General features: G+C 46.4%; 1 protein-coding gene across 1 annotated transcript in view; it reads left to right on the top strand.

Annotated features, from left to right (window-relative positions):
* Positions 1 to 477: 477 nt before the first annotated feature.
* Positions 478 to 23,508, top strand: part of LOC311245194 (uncharacterized protein) — a 29,031-nt gene continuing 6,000 nt past the window's right edge. Inside the window, exons 1-3 of the mRNA XM_084335004.1 lie at positions 478 to 578; positions 7,421 to 8,019; positions 11,890 to 11,991. Of these exons, the coding sequence (XP_084191130.1) occupies positions 7,443 to 8,019; positions 11,890 to 11,991 (679 nt within the window). The 5' untranslated portion in view covers positions 478 to 578; positions 7,421 to 7,442. The remainder of the gene's footprint in view (positions 579 to 7,420; positions 8,020 to 11,889; positions 11,992 to 23,508) is intronic.

Consider the following 23,508-nt stretch of genomic DNA (forward strand, 5'->3'; position numbering starts at 1 on the left):
GATGCAGACCAGAGAAAGACTTTCGTCTTGTTTACAACAGGGTCCCCCATTTTCAATTCATCATAACATGACATACATGACATACAGATAGACAGTACTGCTACATCTAGACATTTATGACATATCAGATTTACAAATACAGTACTGTTTGTGATACAAAAAGAGTCAGTCTCGAATAAGCTCTTCTTTCAGTATATTAAACTCATGTGTATGCTAGCTTCCTCAATTTGGCTACATATTGTTCTGACGTTTCGCATTGGCTTTGTTTAAATCGTTCATCATATATCACATTCCTGTTTGGTTCAAAATGTGCCTGTAGTGTAGTAGTGCGGCGTGCCTCCTTCCACTGCGTCCCCCCTCTGCGTCTTGCTCCTTCGAGGCGCGCGCACGCGCAGGCACAGCGCGCACCCTGCCTGCAGCTATACTATTGAGTTGCATAGATATAGCCGTGCAATAGGGCAATGCGTGTCAGAGAGACACGGAAGTACATTAAGTTTCCCCCTCCTCTTCACGATACCGATACTCATGGACTCTATGCAATAAATTGTGCGTAAAACGTTGCATTTGTAAGCGGCACAGTAAGTATCTCAACTTATTGCTGAACAGCGTGCGTCTAATAATAGACTAGTATTTTGTTTTTATAAACGGCCTACGCCGGGGTTTATTATGAGGCTGAGCTATGCCTTGACTTCTACAAGCACCCAAAACAACAATAGGCTACTCATTATAGTAGCGTATTCTGTTCAGTTTCAGTTGAGTTAAGTTTGCAAGCTCAAATTAATGCACATTAACATTTCTGTAAATGTGCCAGTTTTACTGGCAACTGCAACCCCTGGGAAATGTTCCCAGAGACTAGTAAAGTGACAAGTTAAGTTCAATAGTCCATTACAGTCCAATGCCAATAGTAAGTGTTGTAAAGCTCTTATACCGGCTTCATTCATTGTGTAAACCAGTTTGAGTAGACTATAATGCACCATGATTGATTGAAAACGTTATTAACAGATTGCAGAATGGGTACAGTACAGTACAGCTCAATACACACAATTGTTAAGTGGATGCAGACCAGAGAAAGACTTTCGTCTTGTTTACATCAGGGTCCCCCAATGATTAATTGAAAATGGGGGACCCTGATGTAAACAAGACGAAAGTCTTTCTCTGGTCTGGTCTGCATCCCCTTAACAATTGTGTGTATTGAGCTGTACTCTATTGTACCCATTCTGCAATCTGTTGATAAAGTGTTCAATCAATCAATAAATCAATCAACCCCATTTTCAATTCATCATAAATATATATATGACACACACAACATACAGATAGACAGTACTGCTACATCTATACATTTATGACATACCAGATTTGCAAATACAGTACTGTTTGTGATACAAAAAGAGTCCAGAAAAGAGAGTATACATGGGTTGGGGGGGGGGGGGGGGGGGGCACACTGTACAAGCAAAACTGTACATTGGAATATTGACAAAACCATACTTGGTAATTTACTGTGTACATTGGAGGGGGTTGGGTTAGGCCCTGGTTAGATTATAAGTTATAGTTATTATTATGTTATAGCTAATAGATGACAGTTGTTTTGACCGCCTGCCTCTCTCATTGTGTATACCTGTAAATAATCATACCTCCTTTAAAACATGGAGGTACTAGTTTTAGTCTACTTGGGGGTACTAGTATACAGATTAGGTTAGCCTACAGTTATAGAGATCACAGTCTTTATTTGAATAATTTTCAGATATGATTATTATCTTTGGCTAAATGCAAATGTTTGTCATGCGGAAAGGAAATAGAGGGAGGGGCAATAATATGTTCCTTTTCAGTGGGACTTACAGGTAGGGACTAGCTTGCTGAAACTGGATGAGAAAGAACAGATAGCCTCGTGGCCCAAGTAAGGATTACATTTTTTCTTCCGAATCCAAAACACTATAGGGGTCTGAGTTGATTCTCTATGATTACCTGATCAAATTTGTTCAGTGGAATTATCACAGTTCCATTTGTATACCTTTTATAGAGAAAGGCCACATTATCACATGCCTTTCCAAAATGTTTTTGGAACACTTACGGCCATCTCCTACGTGTATTCACACATTTAGGGTATGATGATCATGTGATAAATTAACATGTAAGCAACGTTTCACAAGTGATGCCATGCAAATCTACACAGTTCCAACATCCATCACTGATATCTGTGTCTGGTCAGTAACATGGGTCCCCCAGTCCCAAAATACATGTTCTGTTATCCCGTTCCCACTTTATCCAATCAGGAGAGAGAACCCTAGATATTCTTTTACTTATTTCAAGAAATCCTGCTAAGCCAAATTTGCTTACTGCACTGGCAGATTATTTGACTTGCACAAGCACATATTTGCTTAAATAAATGTTTTATTTATTATTTTTGTCAGACAATTTTTTCAGTGTGGAGTTCTTACTCCTGATTGGATAACGTGGGAACTACAGAGCAGGAGGGACTGGGAGACCGGACCCATGTTACTGACGACTGAGACACTATATCAGTGATGGCTGTCAGAATGTAGAGCTATCATAAAATAATACCCATATTTATAATAATTATAAATATTACATTATTTATAATACTATGTTTTAATATAATACAACTTTAAACCCCGGGTCCTCTACTACAAAAATACAGTTTTGAATGTCGATACATTGTGAATGTCCTTTTGTTGTTTTTTTCCCTTAACATTTTCGATTCTGTAATAAGACAGGGTACATTTTCAGAAAATCATAACCCTGAAGGCATTTCGTGTTTATTTTTGGTACACAACATTTCTAGGGGTATTAAGGGGTGCTGAATCCAAATCTGCTGTATACCAAGCTCAAAAATGTCAAATAAGGCCTCAAAACATGGCCGCCAGCGCCAGGCTGAAATCTATTTAAGTGCATATCTTTTTGACTAAACAAGGTAGAAACATGAATGAAATGTGTTTTTATATGTTTGCATACATGAGGAATTTAAAATCATATCCTGATTTTAGATCAGTTGTGAAAATGTTGCTTGAAACTCATATTTATAGCAGAAACGGTGGTCGTTATTGATCCATAACTCATCAACCAAATAAGAAAGCAGGATGATCCCAGGCCATGGATTTATTCATCAAACTCTTTTCTCTTGATTTTTTTTTATCAACATGCCTTAATATGCGTACAGTAGCTTAGGTACAGTAATTTATTGTCAGTCATCAATCGTATTCAGGCAGGTGTCGCAGGTGTCTTGCAGTTGCATGATTCATCCAATGCCACTTTTCCTGAATAGAATAAAATAGATTATAATATAATAAAATAAAAAGATTATTTTACCATATCAATATACCGGTAAGTGAATGTTCAAGTTTCTTTATTAGTTGTCATACAGAATACTTTGCATGAAATGTTTCTTTCTGTGTTGCTCCTGAGAGTGTGCTAGATAATAACAAGATAGTATAAAATAAGTATAAGTATAAAATAGAAAGTCAAGAAGTCAAGTACGTAAACAAGTGTAAACAACAAAATTGTTCAGTGTATCTATATATACAGTATGTACAGCTGGTACAAAAATGGTGAGGTATAGCTTAGCTTCTGGTGCCACCTTGTAGTGGTGAGGTGCAATAAGGAATGAGAATTCCGTCCCGCTCACAGCACCGAAACTGCACTGGTTAAGGTCATCAACGACCTCCTCATCTCCGCTGACTCCGGTGCCCTCAACATCCTGATCCTACTCGATCTCAGTGCAGCCTTTGACACAGTGTGTCACTCCATCCTCCTCCAAAGGCTGCACCAACTGGGTGTTGAGGGCACAGCACTTGGCTGGTTCTCCTCCTACCTCACAGACGGACACCAATTCATCTCCCTCTCCGGCCACACCTCCTCCCCCTCCCCAGTCACACAGGGGGTCCCCCAAGGCTCAGTCCTTGGCCCCCTGCTCTTCATCTGCTACATTCTCCCCCTTGGTCACATCATCCGTAAATACCACCTCAACTTCCACTGCTACGCTGACGACACCCAAATCTACATCAGTACACAATCCCCCCACAGCCCACCCCTCAGTCACATTGAATCCTGCATCACCGAACTCCAAACTTGGATGACTCACAACTTCCTCAAACTGAACAGTGACAAGACTGAACTTCTCATCATTGGCACCAAAACCACCCTCACCAGATCCGGACCCATCACACTCACCATCAACGACTCCACCATCACCCCCTCCCCCCTAGTCCGAAACCTTGGTGTCCTCCTTGACCCCACCCTCTCTTTTGACCCCCACGTCTGCTCCATGGTAAAAATATCCTACTTTCACCTCCGCAACATCGCACAAATCTGTCACTGCCTCTCCCCCCCCCGCTGCTGAATCCCTCATTCACGCCTTCATCTCCTCCCGCCTGGACTACTGCAACTCCCTCCTCACTGGTATCACCTCCCGCTCCCTCCATAAACTGCAAATGGTCCAAAATTCAGCCGCCCGCCTCCTCACTAACACCCGGTCCCGCGAACACATCACTCCTGTCCTCCACTCCCTCCACTGGCTCCCGATCAAACACAGCATAAACTTTAAAACACTACTCCTCACCTTCAAAGCCCTCCACAGCCTGCCCCCCCCCTACCTGACTGATCTCCTTCTTCCCTACCGCCCCACCCGTTCCCTCCGGTCCTCCTCCACTGCCTCCCTCAAGGCAACCTAGGATGGCTTAGAGTAGACGACAGAGTACAACAACTTGCAATGGGCCTGGTCTACAAGATACACTACACGACCAAGGTACCCATGTACATGTCAAAATACTTCCCAAAGGTCAGTGAATACCACGATCACAACACCAGAGGGAGCTCCACAAATCATGTTAAACCCAGATTCGGCTCAAATAAGGGACTAAACACGTTTCGCAATTATGCCACATCAATGTGGAACGCCCTACCCAAAGCTGTAAAGGAATGTGGATCATTCACTACCCACTTTCAAAACCTCTCTCAAGGGACACCTACGGGAGACTGCAATTCAACACTGGCCCCTGTAAATATCCTAACCCAACCCCCTCCAATGTACAGTCATTTACCTAGTATGGTTTTGTCAATAGTTCAATGTACAATTGTGTTTGTTTGTACAGTGTCTCCCCCCCCCCCCCCCCCTCAATGTACAGTGTTACTTGTTTATACAGTGTGCCCCCCGGCCCCCCCCCCCCCCCCCCCCCCCAACCACCTCCAATGTAAATTACCCAGTATGGTTGTCAATATCCCAATGTACCCAACCCCCCCCACCCAACCTCCTCCAATGTACAGTTTCTACGTCAAATGTATATACTCCCTTTTCTTGACTCCTTCTGTATCACAAACAGTACTGTATTTGCAAATCTGGTATGTCATAAATGTATAGATGTAGCAGTACTGACTATCTGTATGTCATGTATGTCATATATGTCTATATGAATTGAAAATGGGGGACCCTGATGGAAACAAGACAAACGTCTTTCTCAGGTCTGCATCCCCTTAACAATTGTATGTATTGAGCCGTACTGTATTGTACCCATTCTGCAATCTGTTAAATAAAGTTTTCATTCATTCATTCATTCACTCACTGTCCCGACATCCAAGCTTAAAAACTTCGGAGATCGGGCCTTCTCTCGTACTGCACCCCGACTCTGGAACTCCCTCCCCCAGTCCATCAGAGACTCCCCTACACTCTCCACCTTCAAAGCTCGCCTCAAAACCCACCTGTTCTCCCTTGCCTTCAACCCCCCCCACCCTTAAACCCCCCCCCTCCCCTCCTACCTGATTGATGTCTGTCTCCAGTCTTTTTTGTGCTTTCATGCTGTCTCCCCTGTTCCCCCCATGGTCTCATGTTCCTTTTGTTTTTGTTTCTTTGTTGTTTCTTTGTTTTTGTTTCTTTGCTTTGGTTTCTTTGTTTGTACTCTTACTCCCGACTACTGTCAGCGACTTCGGGTTACTGAGAAGCGCTATATAAATTAAATTAATTATTATTATTATTAGAATGATGTGCAATTTCCTTACCAATAATATAAATATAAAGTGTAAAGTGTGTCTAAAGTGGTAAAGTGGGTGCTAGTGTGTTGTTTATTTAAGTGAGTGTATGTGCGCTGTGGGTGTGTTGATGGTTTGCTTATTGTTCATTGTTCATTCATTGAGCATCCTGATGGCCTGGGGATAGAAGCTCTTTCTGAGTCTCTCTGTGCTTGCCATGAGACTCCGGTATCACTTGCCTGACCGCAGCAGTTCAAAGAGGCAGTTGTTTGAGTGGCTGGAGTCTTTGATTATTCTCTTAGCCTTGCCCATGCACCGCTTGTTGTAAATGTCTTTGAGAGTGGGAAGCCCACCTTCAATTGTGCGTTTGGCTGAACGGGCCACTCTGTAGTCTGCTGCGGTCTTGTGCAGTGCTATTCCCAAACCAGGAGGTGATATTGCCAGTCAGGATGCTCTCTATTGTGCATGAGTAGAAGTTCTTGAGGATCTTCTGACTCACGTTGAACTTCCTTAAGCACCTAAGGAAGTAGAGGCGTTGGTGTGGCTTCTTGATAACACTGTCACTGTGGTCCATGTCAAGTCCTCGGATATGTGGGCTCCGAGGTACTTAAAACTGTTCACTCTCTCAACCGGTGCCCCGTCGATGCTGAGGGGGCTGTAGTCCCTGACCCCGACCTCCTAAAGTCCACAATCATCTCCTTTGTTTTGCTGACTACGTCCTTGTTGATGTATGTAAGAAAACTTACAAAAGCACATTTAATTCAGGTTTGTACCTTGTGTAGTCACACTTAACTCATTAAGCCCCACTGTTTATTTTTAGAAAATTCGCCTAAAACAGCATGCTTACATTAAAATGCTTATATATCCAGATTTATAAGAGCTACTTACATAAACTTGGTACCTGAAGAAAGCTAAGACTTGGGGGATTCTAATGTTGGTGTCCAACACTGTACAGTTATTACCAAATTGCTGTAGTATTCCTGCAAACACTGAAGAAATTTCTTTTATCCTCGCCTATACAAAGATTACAGTTAGACAGTCAAAAACACCCTGTTACTCATGGTTGCACCCCAGCTATATTCCTACGTCCTTCCTCCATAGGTGCAGATGTTCTGTGCAAAGTTTCATGTCAGTAGAATAGAAACTGTGGGTTTAGCACCTGTTTTTGTGGAGAGAGGGCCTGGTGCTGGCGGCCATGTTGGATTTCTCAATCTTGAGGCCTTATTTGACATTTTTGAGCTTGGTATACAGCATATTTGGATTCAGCACCCCTTAATACCCCTAGAAATGTTGTGTACCAAAAATAAACACGAAATGCCTTCAGCACTTTATACAAGCACATTTTCTGAAATTCTGCCTAGTCTATTGAGATAGTTATACCCCTTGACGTTCATGTGGCTTTTCTGTAAGGGGTGTTGAAAATGTTGTGTTCCACCCCTCCTAGTTTTTACGCCGGAGCTGGTGAAATGGATAACCATGGAGGCGACGGGGCTGATGCGGCTGAGAGGGAGGTGGAGAGCGTGGAGTACCAGCTGCTCAGGGCCTACTGTGCCAAGCGGACGGGACAGAGGGCTCTTGGGTACCGCGGCGCGGCACATGGGCAGGTCGGGTATGGGCGGGTGAGACACGAGGGACTAGTGCATCGGGGCCCGCTGTACTCTAAACATGGCCCGCTGCCCTCTAAACATGGCCCGCTGCCCTCTAAACATGGCCCGCTGCCCTCTAAACATGGCCCGCTGCCCTCTAAACATGTCCTGCTGCCCTCTAAACATGGCCCGCTGCCCTCTCCCCAGGGCCCGCTGCCCTCTCTCCAGGGCCCGCTGCCCTCTAACCAGGGCCTGCTGCCCTCTCTCCAGGGCGGCCCGCTGCCCTCTCTCCAGGGCCCGCTGCCCTCTCTCCAGGGCCCGCTGCCCTCTCCCCAGGGCCCGCTGCCCTCTAACCAGGGCCCGCTGCCCTCTCTCCAGGCCGGCCCGCTGCCCTCTCCCCAGCCAGTCGCAACCAAGAGGATGAGACCAGCATTGCCTGATGCAGATCCATCAGAAGGTACTTGTTAAGAGAAACAAAAATCAGAATGCTAATTCTTCACCTTTTCTGCTGTCTGTGTCTACTTTCAGCTCTCTGCTGTCTGTGTCTACTTTCTGCTGTCTGTCTACTTTCTGCTGTCTGTCTGCTTTCTGCTGTCTGTGTCTACTTTCTGCTGTCTGTCTACTTTCTGCTGTCTGTCTGCTTTCTGCTGTCTGTGTCTACTTTCTGCTGTCTGTCTACTTTCTGGTGTCTGTCTGCTTTCTGCTGTCTGTCTACTTTCTGCTGTCTGTCTACTTTCTGCTGTCTGTCTGCTTTCTGCTGTCTGTCTACTTTCTGCTGTCTGTGTCTGCTTTCTGCTGTCTGTGTCTACTTTCTGCTGTCTGTGTACTGTCTGTCTGCTTTCTGCTGTCTGTCTGCTGTCTGTCTACTTTCTGCTGTCTGCTTTTTGCTGTCTGCTTTCTGCTGTCTTCGGAATTCCCTCTCTTAACCTGCGCCCCCAAAAGTGGCCATTTTAGTTTTCGTTTTTGAGGACTACATACTTTCTTTGAAAACCAAAAGACTATAATTTATACTTATAGCACATGCATGAGCCTGGTCTCTTTTGAACTATGACATTCTGAAGTTTATGACACAATAAACAGAATTCACTTTTAGTGCCAATGAAATAGAGTAACATAGGTCTGAACTTCAGTTGTAGAAAGACTTGTTACTCACGTATTTCTGTAGTAGTTGCTATATCAGAAGTAGTATATCCAAAAATCATCCAATATTTTATAATATAAATAAAATAGAATTAGCATAGAATAAAAATCTAATAAGATCAAATATGACTAAAATAAAGATTACTATATACAGTTCTAAAAAGTGTGCAGTGAATTGTTTATTGTTTAAAATGATCCCCATTAGCTGCCACCTAAGTGGCAAGCTAGTCTTCCTGGGGTCCACACAGAAAGACAACAGAAAACACAAAACATAACACCATGAGATACATATCGCTGCTGGCGGGACAAAACCTCATAACTCCAAAAACCCAACTTTTCAGCAGATGAAAACGAACACAGATTTGAGGGCGAATAGAGTTACGAGGTTTAGACAGATGATTGGTTTAATGCTTTCCCATTGTGTAGACTTTGTAAAACAACACACACATGGAGGATGATCTACTGAGTTGATAAAAAAAAATATATATATTTATATATGTGTTCAACCAAGCGCAGAAAAAGCTTTATGGAGCGCAACTATCCATGTGTAATGCCAGTAGAGTATCAGTTGGAGCAACCAGGACATACCAGCATGTATGTTCCCATCCTTTCAATGATTCAAGAGTTGTTTAAAAACACACATCCTTGACAAGATTACAGAACCAAATACTACATCTGGTCAATATGTGTCATGCTCTGATGGCTCCCATATATGGAGTTAGGAGGTTTTGTCCCGCCAGCAGCGATATCACAATCACAATTAACAATGATAATCTAAAAACAGTAAAACATTGTAGACATCATTATCAACATCAGAATATTTTGCTCACATATTTAAGTAGTGCATTCTCAGGTGGTATTTGAAAGACACTTTGCTATTCAATTTACTTATGTTCAGTGCAGTGGGCAGTTATTCCAATGATTGATGGCACGATAAACAACAGTCCTCTTTAAAGCATTTGATTTTGGACGTGGTAACATAATCTTTCCATCATCGGCTGACCTAGTAAAATAAGAATGAACCTGACTGCATCTGACAATTTGTTTGTATAAGAAAACAGGTTGAGACGAAAAGACAGTGTTCCTGAAAAATTTAACTGTGTTGAAAACCAGCCTATTCTCTACCGTTAACCATGAGAGTTGATGGTGCATAGTGATAGTGTTTGTTCTCATGGAACAATGTAAGACTAACCTTGCAGCTCTGTTCTGGGCAGTTCGCAATTTCTTTAGTTGACCTTTGGATGCAGAGGACCATACTGGTGCACAATAATCCAGGTGACATATTTCGCCACCTGTCCCACAATGTATGTAGGGACATAAGAAAGACATTTCCTCACCATGGAGATACCACTCCCCATCTTCTTCACTATGGTATCAATGTGTTCTGCCCATGACAGCTGGCTATCAATTATTATGCCCAGTAATTTTACTTTATTTACCTGTTCAAACTCATTTTTGGTATCGATTTTATGACGAGTTTATCGAGTTTATGACTCGAACCCAAGATAATTGATTTGGTTTTTGAGATGTTTAGTACCAACTTATTCCGTTTTATTCAATCAAACACCATATTTAACTCAGCTGATAAAACATTGTCCAGTTCACTGACAGTTTTTGCAGCATAGTACAATGTGGAATCATCGGCATACATTTGTACAGTTGCTTTACACAGAACTGATGGTAAGTCGTTTGTGAAGATGGCGTATAGGAGTTGCCCTAGGCAGCTCCCTTGCAGGACCCGGCAGTCTAAGACCTTAGAGTGAGACCAGCTGCCAGTGTAATAAACCCTTTGTGTCCTACTTGTGAGATAACTCTTCATAAATATGATGGCTGTTGGATAAAACCCATAGCATTCTAGTTTACCGATGAGCAGATTGTGGTCTATGACATCGAATGCAGCACTAACATCAAGTAATACTGCACCAGTCATCTTTGAGTTATCAATTTCCTTGAGCCAGTCATCTGTCATTACTGTAAGGGCAGAACAAGTGGAATGGTTAGGTTTGTAAGCATGTTGAAAACGTACGGTTATGTATATAACCATAGTTATATGAGTGTAGTGACGCTCAGCGTCATATGCACATACTTCACCTCAGTACTTGTGCACTGAATAAAAACTCACAATGTACCTTTACATACCAACATCTGTCTGGCCACACCCCTATCCGCTACCTACATAAGCAGGGGTGTGGCCATGCACTCACCTCCTTCTCAATCTTTCACCACAAGGCAAGATCAAGGGCTGCAGTGGAGTCCTGACGCTGAGCGTCACTACACTCATATAACTATGGTTATATACATAACCGTACGTTATATTACGTGTAGCTCTGCTCAGCGTCATATGCATTTAGGAATTTTAGTTTTCCTGGTAATTGCTATAATATTATGGTCACTAAAGCCCACAGATCGAGAAACTGGTTTAATGCAGCATTCAGGAATATTTGTGTAAATAGGGTCTATGCAAGTGGCAGAAGTATGGCCAGCACTGTTAGTGAAGACTCTGGTTGGTTGAGAGATCATCTGAGACAGATTACAAGCATCGATTAATGATACAATCTTTTGTTTCATTGGACATTGATTCGCAAACCAGTCTTATGTTCATATCCCCAAGTAGAAAAATATCACCATTCACATCTGTAACTCTGTCAATTAACACACATAAGTCATTCAGGTATTGCACACCAGACCCGGGAGGTCTATAGCAGCAGCCGGCTTTAGATGAGGAAGATGCAGTGAAGTGGAAAAGACATGAGCTGTGACTGGTATCACAGTAGAAGAAAATTTAAATGAATATATGGTTGTTCAAAATATATTCACTTCATGAAAGATTTGAGCACACATAGCCTGAGGATTCTAATGTCTAATTATATAATGCCTAGAGTTTGTACTGAACTTGGTAGATCTGCGTTTAGCTTTTCTGCCCCTACATCATGGAATACCCTGCAGGGAACACTGAAACTAGACACTCTAGTGTCTATGGGTTGGTTTAGAACCTTAATGACCAATCAGGTCACCACAATATGTAATTGTTTGTCTGAGTCTGTTTACATTTTTAGCTATTTTATTCTTAAATATATATATTTTTTAATGTATTTTAAAATGTGTTCTTAATTATTCTGATTGTCTGATGTCTTTATATTTATGAACGCACTGTGACACTCTGATTCTCCTGTTGGTCTGTCTGCAGGCAGCATTGTGAATGGCGTTGTGACCAGGTTGGCCGACATCGCTGACTCGGTACAGACTTTTGACGATGGCATTGAAACGGACGGGGCTGAGAGCCAAGAAGGTGTGTACATCATCTCATTAGATTAGATTTAAATTCATTGTCACTATACAGCGCAAGTACAGTACAACGAAGATACGTTTGGCATCCAACCAGAGTGCAAATGTAGCAGTAACGTTTACATTTAGTCATTTAGCTGACGCTTTTGTCCAAAACGACTTACAAGTTCTGTACGACAAGTCAGCAGGAAGGAGTACAACTCTTTCAGCTGAGTAACAATTTCATCAAACAGTGTTGAAACTTGGGTGCTGCAGTGTTGAGTGCATAGTAGTAAAGACATATTAGTATAGTAGCTAGTAATATAGACAAGGAAGATTAATTAGTGGAAGAGTGCATGATAGTAGAAGACAGTAAGAAGATTTGTTTTGTGCAACCTTAGGTTAGTAAAGTGCAACAGCAATATACAATGTACAGGTGATTAAACTGGGTACAAAATATACAAATGAATACTACTGTGTGTAGTGCTAATCAGATGTATGTACAGAGTTGTAGTATAATATGTAGAGTGATACAGGTGTAAAGACAGTATGGTAGTAGTAGTCATACTGGCCAGCAGCGTAACTAGTAAGAGTTGGATAACATACAGATAGATATAGTATCTATCTACAGATATGTAAAAGGAAGATATGTAAAAGGACTATGTGCAGGTATATATGTGGTGAGAATATATATAATATATATATGTATATACAACATCTCATATCTTTTCACACTGGGAAAATAAGGTAATAATGCATCTAACAAAAGGTGCTTTAACCTCTTAACAGGCACCCAGAAAAGTGGCCATTTTTAAACTTGAACTTGAGGACTGCATACTTTATTTGAAAAGCGTATCTTTATACTTTATACTTATAACACATGCATAAGCCTGGTCTCTTTTGAAAGATAACATTCTGAAGTTTCTTACACAATAAAGAAAAATCACTTTTAGTGCTAATGAAATAGAGTAACATAGGGCTGAACTTGAGTTGTACTTGTAATTGTGTACTCACGTTTTTCTGTAGTAGTTGCAATAGCCAAAAAAATTATATCTAAAAAACACAAACATAGCCTGAAGTCTTATGTAGTACAGGTCCAAATCCGTTCAGAAATGGGTGATTTAGAATGATTTTGGTAAACTGTGTACATTTACATTTACATTTAGTCATTTAGCTGACGCTTTTATCCAAAGCGACTTACAAGTTCTGTACGACAAGCCATCAGGAAGAGCACAACTCTATCAGCTGAGTAACAATGTTCATCAAAGTGTTGAGTGCTACAGTGTAGGTTAGTTTATTAGGACAAGTGCATGACAGTATGGTTAGTTAGGGTTAGATTTCCTTTTTTTTTTTTTTTTTTTTTTTTTAATTCAGATAATGGTTGAAGAAGTGAGTCTTTAGTCGACGGCGAAAGATTGGACGTGTTTCGGCTGTCCTAACTGGGGTGGGTAGTTCATTCCACCATTGTGGGGCAAGGACTGAGAATAGGCGACTTCTCTTTGATGACCCTCCCGGAGCTTGGATAGGAGTAGGTCTGAGGCGGCCAGAAGATGCAGAGCGTAGGGGTCTTGAGGGTGTGTAGTTAGAGACCATTGACCGGAGGTAGGCGGGAGCAGTTCCCTTTGCCGCACGGTATGCTAGGTCAAGGGCCTTGAAGCGGATTCGTGCAGCAATGGGGAGCCAGTGCAGGTCCCTAAGAAGTGGGGTGACATGGGCCGACTTCGGTAGGTTTGAGATCAGGCGGGCCGCTGCGTTCTGAATGAGTTGAAGAGGCTTAGTGGCAGTGGCCGGGAGGCCAGCGAGCAGTGCGTTGCAGTAGTCGAGGCGGGAGATGACTGTTGATTGGACGAGGAGTTGGGTGGCTTCTTTTGTCAGGAAGGGGCGTATCCTTCTGACGTTGCTCAGGAGGAATCGGCAGGTTCTGGTTGTCGCTGCGATGTGAGCAGAGAAGTTCAACTGGTCGTCGAGGACAACACCAAGGTTCTTGGCGGTCGGGGACGCGGTCACAGCTGCATTCTCGACTGTGATGGAAAGGTCGGTCAGGGGGGAGGATTTGGCCGGCAGGTGGAGCAATTCTGTTTTGCTTAGGTTCAGTTTGAGGTGGTTGGTCGTCATCCAGGCGGAGATGTCGGACAGACAGGCCGAGATCCGCTCAGAGACGTGGATATCTGAGGGAGGGAAGGAGAGGAAGAGTTGAGTATCGTCGGCATAACAGTGGTAGGAGAAGCCATGAGACGTGATAATGTTACCCAGTGATTTAGTGTAGAGGGAGAAGAGAAGGGGTCCTAAAACCGAGCCCTGGGGGACACCCGTCCGCAGGGGGCGGGTGGCCGACAGGGTCCCTCTCCATGACACTTGGTAGGAGCGGTCATTGAGGTATGATGACAACCATGTCAGCGCAGAGCCAGCCACTCCCATTCCTGCGAGGGCCGCGAGGAGGATCTGGTGGTTGACTGTGTCGAAGGCTGCAGATAGATCTAGGAGAATCAGGACAGAGGAGAGGCCTTTCGCTTTTGCTAAGTGAAGTGCCTCTGTGACCGCAATGAGGGCTGTCTCTGTGGAGTGACCAGTCCTGAAGCCTGACTGATTAGGGTCTAGGAGGTCATTCTGTAAGAGATAAGCAGTAAGTTGGTTGGATACAGCACGTTCAAGTGTTTTAGAAAGGAAGGAGAGAAGAGAGACAGGACGGTAGTTGCCTATGACGGTAGGGTTCAGGGATGGTTTTTTTATGAGGGGCGTGACTCTGGCTTGTTTTAGGGAGGTGGGGACCACCCCGGAGTTGAGTGAGGAGTTGATGGTTGCAGTTAGGAATGGGAGGATGTCTGGTGCTATGGACTGGAGGAGTGGGGAAGGTAGCCGGTCCAGCTGGCATGTAGTCGGACGGTTCGACGTTACCAGTGTCAGGGTCTCGGCTTCTGTAATGGGAGAGAAAGATGACAGAGTGAAGGATGAGGTTCTCGATTCAGCATTTGGAATGGGTGGGGGTTGGGAGAAGGAGCTGCGGATGTTCTCCACTTTTTCCTCAAAGAAGATCGCAAAGTCTTCGGCAGAGAAAGATGAGGGAGGGGGGGGTGGGGGGGGAGTGAGGAGGGAGGACATGGTAGCATGCAGTTTGCGAAGATTCTTGGCAGAGGCCTCGATCCTATGGTGAAAGAAAGAAGCTTTGGCATTAGTAATGGTTTTGGAGAATGTTAACAAGAGGTTGTGATATGTGTCGATGTCAGCAGTGAGGCGTGACTTTCTATACTTCCTTTCAGCTGCTCTCAGGACCTGTCTTTGTTCTCTCACTGGATCTGTCAGCCATGGACTGGGTGGGGAACGGCGGGCAGGTTTCTCAACGAGGGGACAGAGCTTGTCGAAGGAGGTTGCAAGGGCTGAGAGGAGGGTGGAGGTTGCCATCTCTGTGGAGAGAGCAGAGAAGGTGTCACTCAAAGGTAGAGTGGATAGTATGTCAGAGGAGAGGGTGGAGGGGGATAGGGAGGGCAGGTTGCGTCTGAGTGAGACGGTTTGAGTTGGGGTGAAGACCTTTCGGTTAAGCATGAGAGTTAGTGAGAAGGATATGAAGGAATGGTCAGATACATGTAGGGGAGTTACCGTGGTGTTAATGATGCTGGAGTTACGGGAAAATATGAGATCCAAGGAGTTGCCTGCTTTGTGGGTGGGAGGCATGGCAGTGGGAGTCAGGTCAAATGATTGTAGGAGGGAGACTACTATGACTGACTGAGATGAGTCAGGCAGGTTGAAGTCGCCCAATAGAAGGAGAGGGGTACCATCTTCCGGTAAGGAGCTTAGAAGCATGTCCAGCTCATCTGTGAAGTGATCGAGCGGACCTGGAGGGCGGTAGAGTGTAACAATGGTGAGATTGAAAGGATTAGAGACAGATACTGCATGATATTCAAAAGAGGAGAGTGACAGTGCTGGGAGGGGTGTTACGTTTGTAGTCCATGAAGGAGATGTCATGAGGCCAGTGCCTCCACCCCGCCTGGAAGGTCGAGGTGTGTGAGTGAAGTTATAGTTTGTAGATAATGCTGCAGGTGTTGATGAGTTATTGGGGGTTATCCAGGTCTCAGTTAGAGCCAGGAGCTGCAGATTTTGACTATGGGCGTAGGCAGTAATGAAGTCAGCTTTCTTGACTGCTGATTGACAATTCCATAGGCCTCCCTGTACTGTGACAGGTGTATTAGTGGCTGTAGGAGGGTAGGATAGATTAGCCGGGTTGCTAGCAAACTGCCGTGGGTGGGTTGAGTCTGTTCTGGGGGAGCAGATTGTGGATATGAGACACATTGTGGTGTCAAGAATGGCAGGGAGGAAGTAGAGAAATAGCAGAGTGGGAGGGAAAGGGAGATTTTTCAGAGTGGAGTGTAAGATAGGACTAGGGTGTACTTAGCACTAGGTGGATCCCTGGATTCCACAGCGGATAACTCCAGGAAAACTCCTCTTTGTCCCTCTTCGTTTCTCGACGCTTCGCTGACGCTAAGCCAGCAGGCCTTTAAATCCCTATCACTAATTAGTGCTTTCTAACACCTGGCCCTTAATGGGTCACTTAAGGAAACAAAATGGCCGCTTTAAACACGCCCCTTAATCAAGTCAGCTGGTCAAGTCAGCAATCAAGTCTCAGTTTAAAGATATTACTAAATGACTTAAAATGTCTTACCCTGATGCAGTGTAAGTCTCTCAGTGAATGAGCTGTCCTTCCACAACAGAATGTAGTACAGAGTGATTCCAGGAGAGGCTGAGGTTCTGCTTTTAAGCAGTGACAGGGCTCTGAGATCACACTCAGTACACAAGTGCTGTCTTTAAGCAGGAAGCAGCTTTTAATGGGTCACTTAAGGAAACAAAATGGCCGCTTTAAACACGCCCCTTAATCAAGTCAGCTGGTCAAGTCAGCAATCAAGTCTCAGTTTAAAGATATTACTAAATTACTTAAAATGTCTTACCCTGATGCAGTGTAAGTCTCTCAGTGAATGAGCTGTCCTTCCACAACAGAATGTAGTACAGAGTGATTCCAGGAGAGGCTGAGGTTCTGCTTTTAAGCAGTGACAGGGCTCTGAGATCACACTCAGTACACAAGTGCTGTCTTTAAGCAGGAAGCAGCTTTTAATGGGTCACTTAAGGAAACAAAATGGCCGCTTTAAACACGCCCCTTAATCAAGTCAGCTGGTCAAGTCAGCAATCAAGTCTCAGTTTAAAGATATTACTAAATTACTTAAAATGTCTTACCCTGATGCAGTGTAAGTCTCTCAGTGAATGAGCTGTCCTTCCACAACAGAATGTAGTACAGAGTGATTCCAGGAGAGGCTGAGGTTCTGCTTTTAAGCAGTGACAGGGCTCTGAGATCACACTCAGTACACAAGTGCTGTCTTTAAGCAGGAAGCAGCTTTTAATGGGTCACTTAAGGAAACAAAATGGCCGCTTTAAACACGCCCCTTAATCAAGTCAGCTGGTCAAGTCAGCAATCAAGTCTCAGTTTAAAGATATTACTAAATTACTTAAAATGTCTTAATCAAGTCAGCTGGTCAAGTCAGCAATCAAGTCTCAGTTTAAAGATATTACTAAATGACTTAAAATGTCTTACCCTGATGCAGTGTAAGTCTCTCAGTGAATGAGCTGTCCTTCCACAACAGAATGTAGTACAGAGAAAGTTATATACTCCATACCGAGATATACCTCATCTCATGTACCTAGTGTACTCCATCAACGAATAAAAACCAATACACCCAGCACCTGCCAGGCCCCGCCCTAGTGGCGTACTATATAGTACTAGGCGTGGTCACCACTCACTCTTCCTCTATTTTCGTTTCCATCATAGCGGATGCACCACTCACTCTTCCTCTATTTTCGTTTCCATCATAGCGGATGCATGAGACACCCTATGCAACTAGTTGATATGAAAAGTTTTGAGAAATTAGGTTGAGTGCTTACCGAAGATTTGCCTACCCTTGAAATCTTCGCGGCATGTTCTGGCGGCGCTCGTATGGGTTCTGCGACTCTGCAGCGGGATGCATTTCGATGCATCTCAGCGTCGAGTTCTGTAGTCTCCTTGTCTTGTTGACAGCAGACAGAGGGACAGCGTGTGAGGTGTAGCTATCGAGCTACCTCGCACAAGGTAGGACTTGCGCCACTAGGCATTATCGCTGGTGTTAGTAAATGCTGCTTGTTGTGAGTTGTATATTTGCGCCAGGGGCAGGATGTTTGGGTAAACGTCCCTCTGAGGTGGACGTTTCCCAGGCTGTCCTGGAGCGCGCTGCTAATACTAAATGCTATAAATGCTGGGTCACTGTTCTACTGTTCCCCGCTGTGGGATGTCACTAGGCATGACAATGCTGGCGTTTGTGATGTGCTCGAGTTGTCCCGAGAGACAACCGAGTTGTGTATTGGCGCAAGCGGCGGGATATCTGGGTAAACGTTGTTGTTTTCCCCGTTATCCTGGAGCGCGCGGCTAACGCTATGCTATATTGGGCTACTGTTTCTGTTCTGTCTCCCTGCTACGGGAATGTCTGTCTATACTACAGTCTTCCCTCCTCTCAACCATTTATGCTGACGGTCAATCGGTGTCTACTGGGGGAGTATTGCGGGGGGGCTTCGTTTACCTTTCATGTGTAAATGGGCTGAGGTCTAGGGCTGGTGTGCTGTTGTGAATATTATGAATGAATGCGGGACTGGTTCTCTCTGGTCCGCATCCCCTTAACGTTGTGTGCATGGGCTACAGTATATTCGTGGTGTTAGTTAATTTATTCATTAACCCCTTCATGGTGCACACCACAGTGGAGGTTGCTGGTTGCAACCACCACTGGTGCTCCGTGTTAGCATCAGTCCTTTGCTTTTGACATGTTGAAACAGTGCCCCGCCCGGCCGACGCCATGAGGTGGGTCGGCCCGGCGAGTGGCTGGTGGGCTGCTAAAGCCTGTACCGCCACGGTATGGAATTGGCAGCGATTAGTAACTGTGTTCGAATTGCTGTTTTTTCTATCAAAAAATGGTGTCTGGTGACGGGGCCTTGAGGGCCAGCCGACGTCGACACATCGCGCAAGGTTGTTGACGTTATTAGCTTTGACCTAGCCGCAAGCTATAACCGCTCAGGGCTCCCCTCTCCGCAGAGGATCTTGGTCTTCCGCTGGAGCGCGGGCGGTATTTGTCCTAGGCCCCACACCGCCTCACACCGCGCAGCCAGAAGAAGAGAGAGCACGGCCTCGTCAGCGGCGATGACGAGGCCCTCGACAGGCGGCCATGTTTTCCCCCGCCAGAGGTATCCTGGGCGTTGAATCGACAGGTGTCCACAAGGCTGACAGCCTTGGCGGCCGAGGGATCGGCCATGTTGGATGAGCTCGGCTTGGAATATACAAGCCATCGCCGTCCTGCAGCGAGCAGCCCGCTCTCCGATCACTCCCTCCCCCAACACCAGCGGAAAAGGGGCTCTGATTGTTTCCTTTGGCTGCGGGCCGCGTGCCTTCACTGAAGCGCGTGCGGCCCCACTTTTCGCTTCTCATGGGGACAGGGGCTGACACCCAGTTGATGGCTGAGCCTGGGTCTGTCCGTGAGAATGTTGTGCTGTCAAGCGGCTCCCACACCATAAGCTGTGTTTGGTTGAGCCTGGTGTTACGTCTGTCAACTATAAGTGTTGTCAGCAGGGGGGCTCGAAACCTTTTTGAGGCACACAGTGCGGGCTTCCCCGACCTCGCCTTCGCCAGGCCAGGTATCATGTTGGTGCCTCCCACTCCTGAAAGATTGGCAGTGGTCTCGCAGGCGCGCGTGATTTGGGTGGTAGTAATATCACTGCAGGGCTACGGTGTGTAGGAACTCATGAGGGCCTCACACCTTGCATGTCCGGCTGCAGAACAACTCCTCAGCATGTTCTGGAGGGGTGTTCAGTGGGGGTGCTTTTGACACCTAGACTGATGTCAGCTTCCCCCGTATCAAACCGGCCCTTTCTGTCGGGGTCCCCCCTTGGGTGCGATTGCCTCGTGGGTAGTGTCAGGGTCAGATGTCCCGACACGTAACGCTCTGCTCGCACGGGTCCAGGGTTGGCTACGCACAGCGGGTGGGACCGGGCCGCCTATCTACAGTTCCTAGCGGACCTGCGCCACATAGCGGCGGGTGCGTTGGGAGTGTCATCACATATGGCTACAGCAGTACCATATGTCGAGGTGGATGGAGAGAACGCTGAAGCGGGGACTTGTTACACAATCCCACCCGTTTTCGGGTTTGGTACAGACCCTATTGTCAGGGTCACCAGCAGTGACAGCTCTGGTCAACGAGATCCAATCTCTGTGGACGAAGCAAGCCATCGTCGTGGCGTTTTCCTCCCGGTGTTCTCTGGTGCCTGAGAAATCGGGAGGGGGGGTGTCAGACCCATGCTGGACCTGTCCCATGGGAAGGTTCAGCATTTTTTGGATCGTCTCCTACCTGTTGAACACTGTCAGGTGGGGGTCTGGTTCTCCTCCATAGACCTGTAGGATGCGTCTTCGCATCCCCGATCTTTCATCCTAGGGCTTACCTACGCTTCCTTTGCAGGGTTAGCGTATGAGTACCAGAGGCTGCCGTTCGGCTTTTCTCTGGCTCCCCGCATCTTCACCAAGTGCGTGGAGGCCGCACTGGGGCCTCTGCGTCGTCAGGGGTTACGAAGTGTATTCTGCCCTGACGACGTTCTGGTCCTTGGCGGTCAAGGTGGATCGTCAGGTCTCGTACCAGGCAGGTTCCTACCAGCCTGGGGTTTGCTGTAGACTGGAAGTAGAGTACTCCTCTTCCCAGTCAACGGGTGGAGTGCTATGGGCATCCCTCTCAGAGCGTGTTGTCGACACGCTCGGGAGGTTCCGTCCTAGGACGGTTACGGCGCTGTCCGTGATACGCCTGCTCGGTATGATGGCATCTGCTCATTCCGTGGTCCCTCTTGGCCTCCTCTTCACCCCAGGAGGGGGTTACGGAGGTGGGTTTTCCAGTATGGAAATAGACCCGGTGAGAGGCAAGTGGAAGCGGCTAAGGTTCCCGTGTCAGTACTGGGGGACCTCGCCCCTGGGGAGGGCCTGGGGTCCTCACCAGGGGGGTCCCCATGGGCAGTAGGCTGTCACACGTCACGTTTTTCACCGACGCCTCCCTCGCTGGAGACGCGTCGGGCCAACGCAGTAGGGGGCAGCTGGCAAGCCATGCTGCCCGGTCTGCGCTACGTTCAATGTGTTGGTATTGAAAGCGGTCCTTCCGGTCCTCAAACGGTGTTGATCAGGACGGACAATACGACGTCAGTGTCGTATATCGACAGACAGGGAGGAGTACGCTCCCCCCGTCTGCACCGGGCGGCTGGCTATGGGCGTTCTCCATCTGCGCGGCCTGAGGGCTCTCCACATCCCCGGCATGGTGAATGTGGGTACAGGTGTAATGTCGCGGGGCGGTCCTCACCCTGACGGGTGGGGATTACGTCCGGACATAGTCAGGCAGGTCTGGGACCGATGCCGTGCCGCCTGGGATTCTTTCCCCCATACATCTGTTAGGTCAGTTGTTGGGGCGGGTACGTTGAGGAGCGCAGGTCCTTGATCCTGATTGCGCCGGACCGGGGCGCAGCTGTGTGGTTCCCGGTCCTGATCCAGCTCTTGGTATCCCGTCATGGCCTGTTCCTTGGTTGGCGGGGGCCCTCTCTCAAGCACACAGGTCACTGTTTCAGCCCCCGGTGATATGCCAACCCCTGATGGTTTGGCTGGTGAGAGGGTAAGTCTGGAGAGGATGGACCCTTCTGTGGTTGACACCATCCGGAATGCGCATGCTCCCTCCACTGTCGTGCTTTACGTGGGCAGGTGGCGTATGTTCCAAGAGTGGTGTAAGGCGGGGGGCAGGGACCCGGTGTCCTGCCCCCTGGATGCTGTCCTTATTTACCTTCAGTCTCTCCTTGATAGACTGTTGGCTTCGACGGTGAGGGTATATGCAGCAGCTATATCCTCTTATCATGAGTGATTTGAGGGTGCTGTTTTGTTCAGCCACCCTCTTGTGAGGTGTTTCCTGCTTGGCGCTCGACGCGTTAATCCGGTAAAACGCTCTTTGGCTCCGAGCTGGGATCTTCAATTGGTCCTCGGTCGGTTGTCCTTGGCCCCGTTTGAGCCTCTTGAGCAAGCGCCGTTGGAACAGCTGTCGTTCAAGACCGCGTTCTTGCTGGCCGTCACCTCCGCTAAACGCGTGGGTGAGCTTTGTGCTCTCTCGGTACGGCCAGAGTGCCTGTTTTTTCGTTCCGATTGCGGTGCCACTCTGCGGCCTAATCCTGCCTTCGTGCCTAAAAATATCCGGAGTTCTTTCCGCTCCAGGGATATTATGGTTCAGGCGTTTCATCCGCCTCCTCACGCTAGTGAGTTGGAGGCGGGCCTTCACCTGTCATGTCCGGTCCGGGCTTTGGGGGTTTACCTCAGCCGTACTCAGGGCCTCAGGGCTACCGATCAGCTCTTTGTCTGTTACGGTGGCTCTCGTGCTGGTAAGCCAACTCTTTAGATGAGGGAACGGGTACATACGCACACAATACGCGGCTACTGATGGATCCATGGGGCTTGGATAAGTCCTATGGACCCAACTCTGACCACTGACCACATGAGGGAACGGGTACATACGCACACAATACGCGGCCACTGATGGATCCATGGGGCTTGGATAACGTAACGTAACTACACTAGCGTTATAAGAGCTAACATTGCTACCTACCGTACAAGTGCATTGGTTTAGTGCATTTCCTACTTCCGGTTGCTACTGAGCGGACATGTTTGTGCGGACCTGTTCTCCCAAACTGGTAAGCAAATGACTGTTTTCATGTTTTCATTTTTACGTTATTTTCATTTTTACGTTATTATTATTATTATTATTTTTTTTTAAACATTGATCTTAACTGATCACTGTGACTTTATTGCTTTTATCGTTATATATGCCTATGTTTGTGTACAGCACTTTGAGCTACATGACATGTATGAAAGGTGCTTTATAAATACTTACTTACTTACTTACTTACTTACTTACTTACTTACTTACTTACTTACTTACTTACTTACTTACTTACTTACTGTCGAAACAGCGCCTGTCCCATTGGTTGTGCGAGGGCATTGCCCTTTGCTACAAATTGGCCGGGCTGGCTCCCCCTGGGGGCGTCAGGGCGCACTCCACTCGTGGGGTGGCGGCCTCTGCCGCTCTGCTGGGTGGGGCCTCGGTGGAGGACATCTGTGCTGCGGCTTCATGGTCCTCCCCGGGTCCCTTCGTAAGGTTTTACCTCATGGACATGACCGGGGGTTCTGTCTCCCAGGCGGTTCTGAGGTCTGTGGCCTCTCCTGCTTCCCGTCCTTTGGTGGGGTAGCAGGAGTGTGTGGGTGTGGGCCACAATGTGTTGTGTCACACGTGGTTCCGCCTGTGCTGTGCGTTCAAGAGGTTCTAGTTCCCTCTTGTTCGCACTCGGGTGGGAGGGATGAATAGGCAGCCGCAAATGTTTTGCAACATTTTAGATTTTGTATTATATCTCGGCAGTAATCGATAGTACTAAAAAGAAAACAAGACATTGACATTTAAAAAATCTGTCATTCCGGTAAGGG

This window comes from Notolepis coatsorum (genome assembly GCF_963971535.1).
Source record: "Notolepis coatsorum genome assembly, chromosome: 18".
NCBI lineage: Eukaryota > Metazoa > Chordata > Actinopteri > Aulopiformes > Paralepididae > Notolepis > Notolepis coatsorum.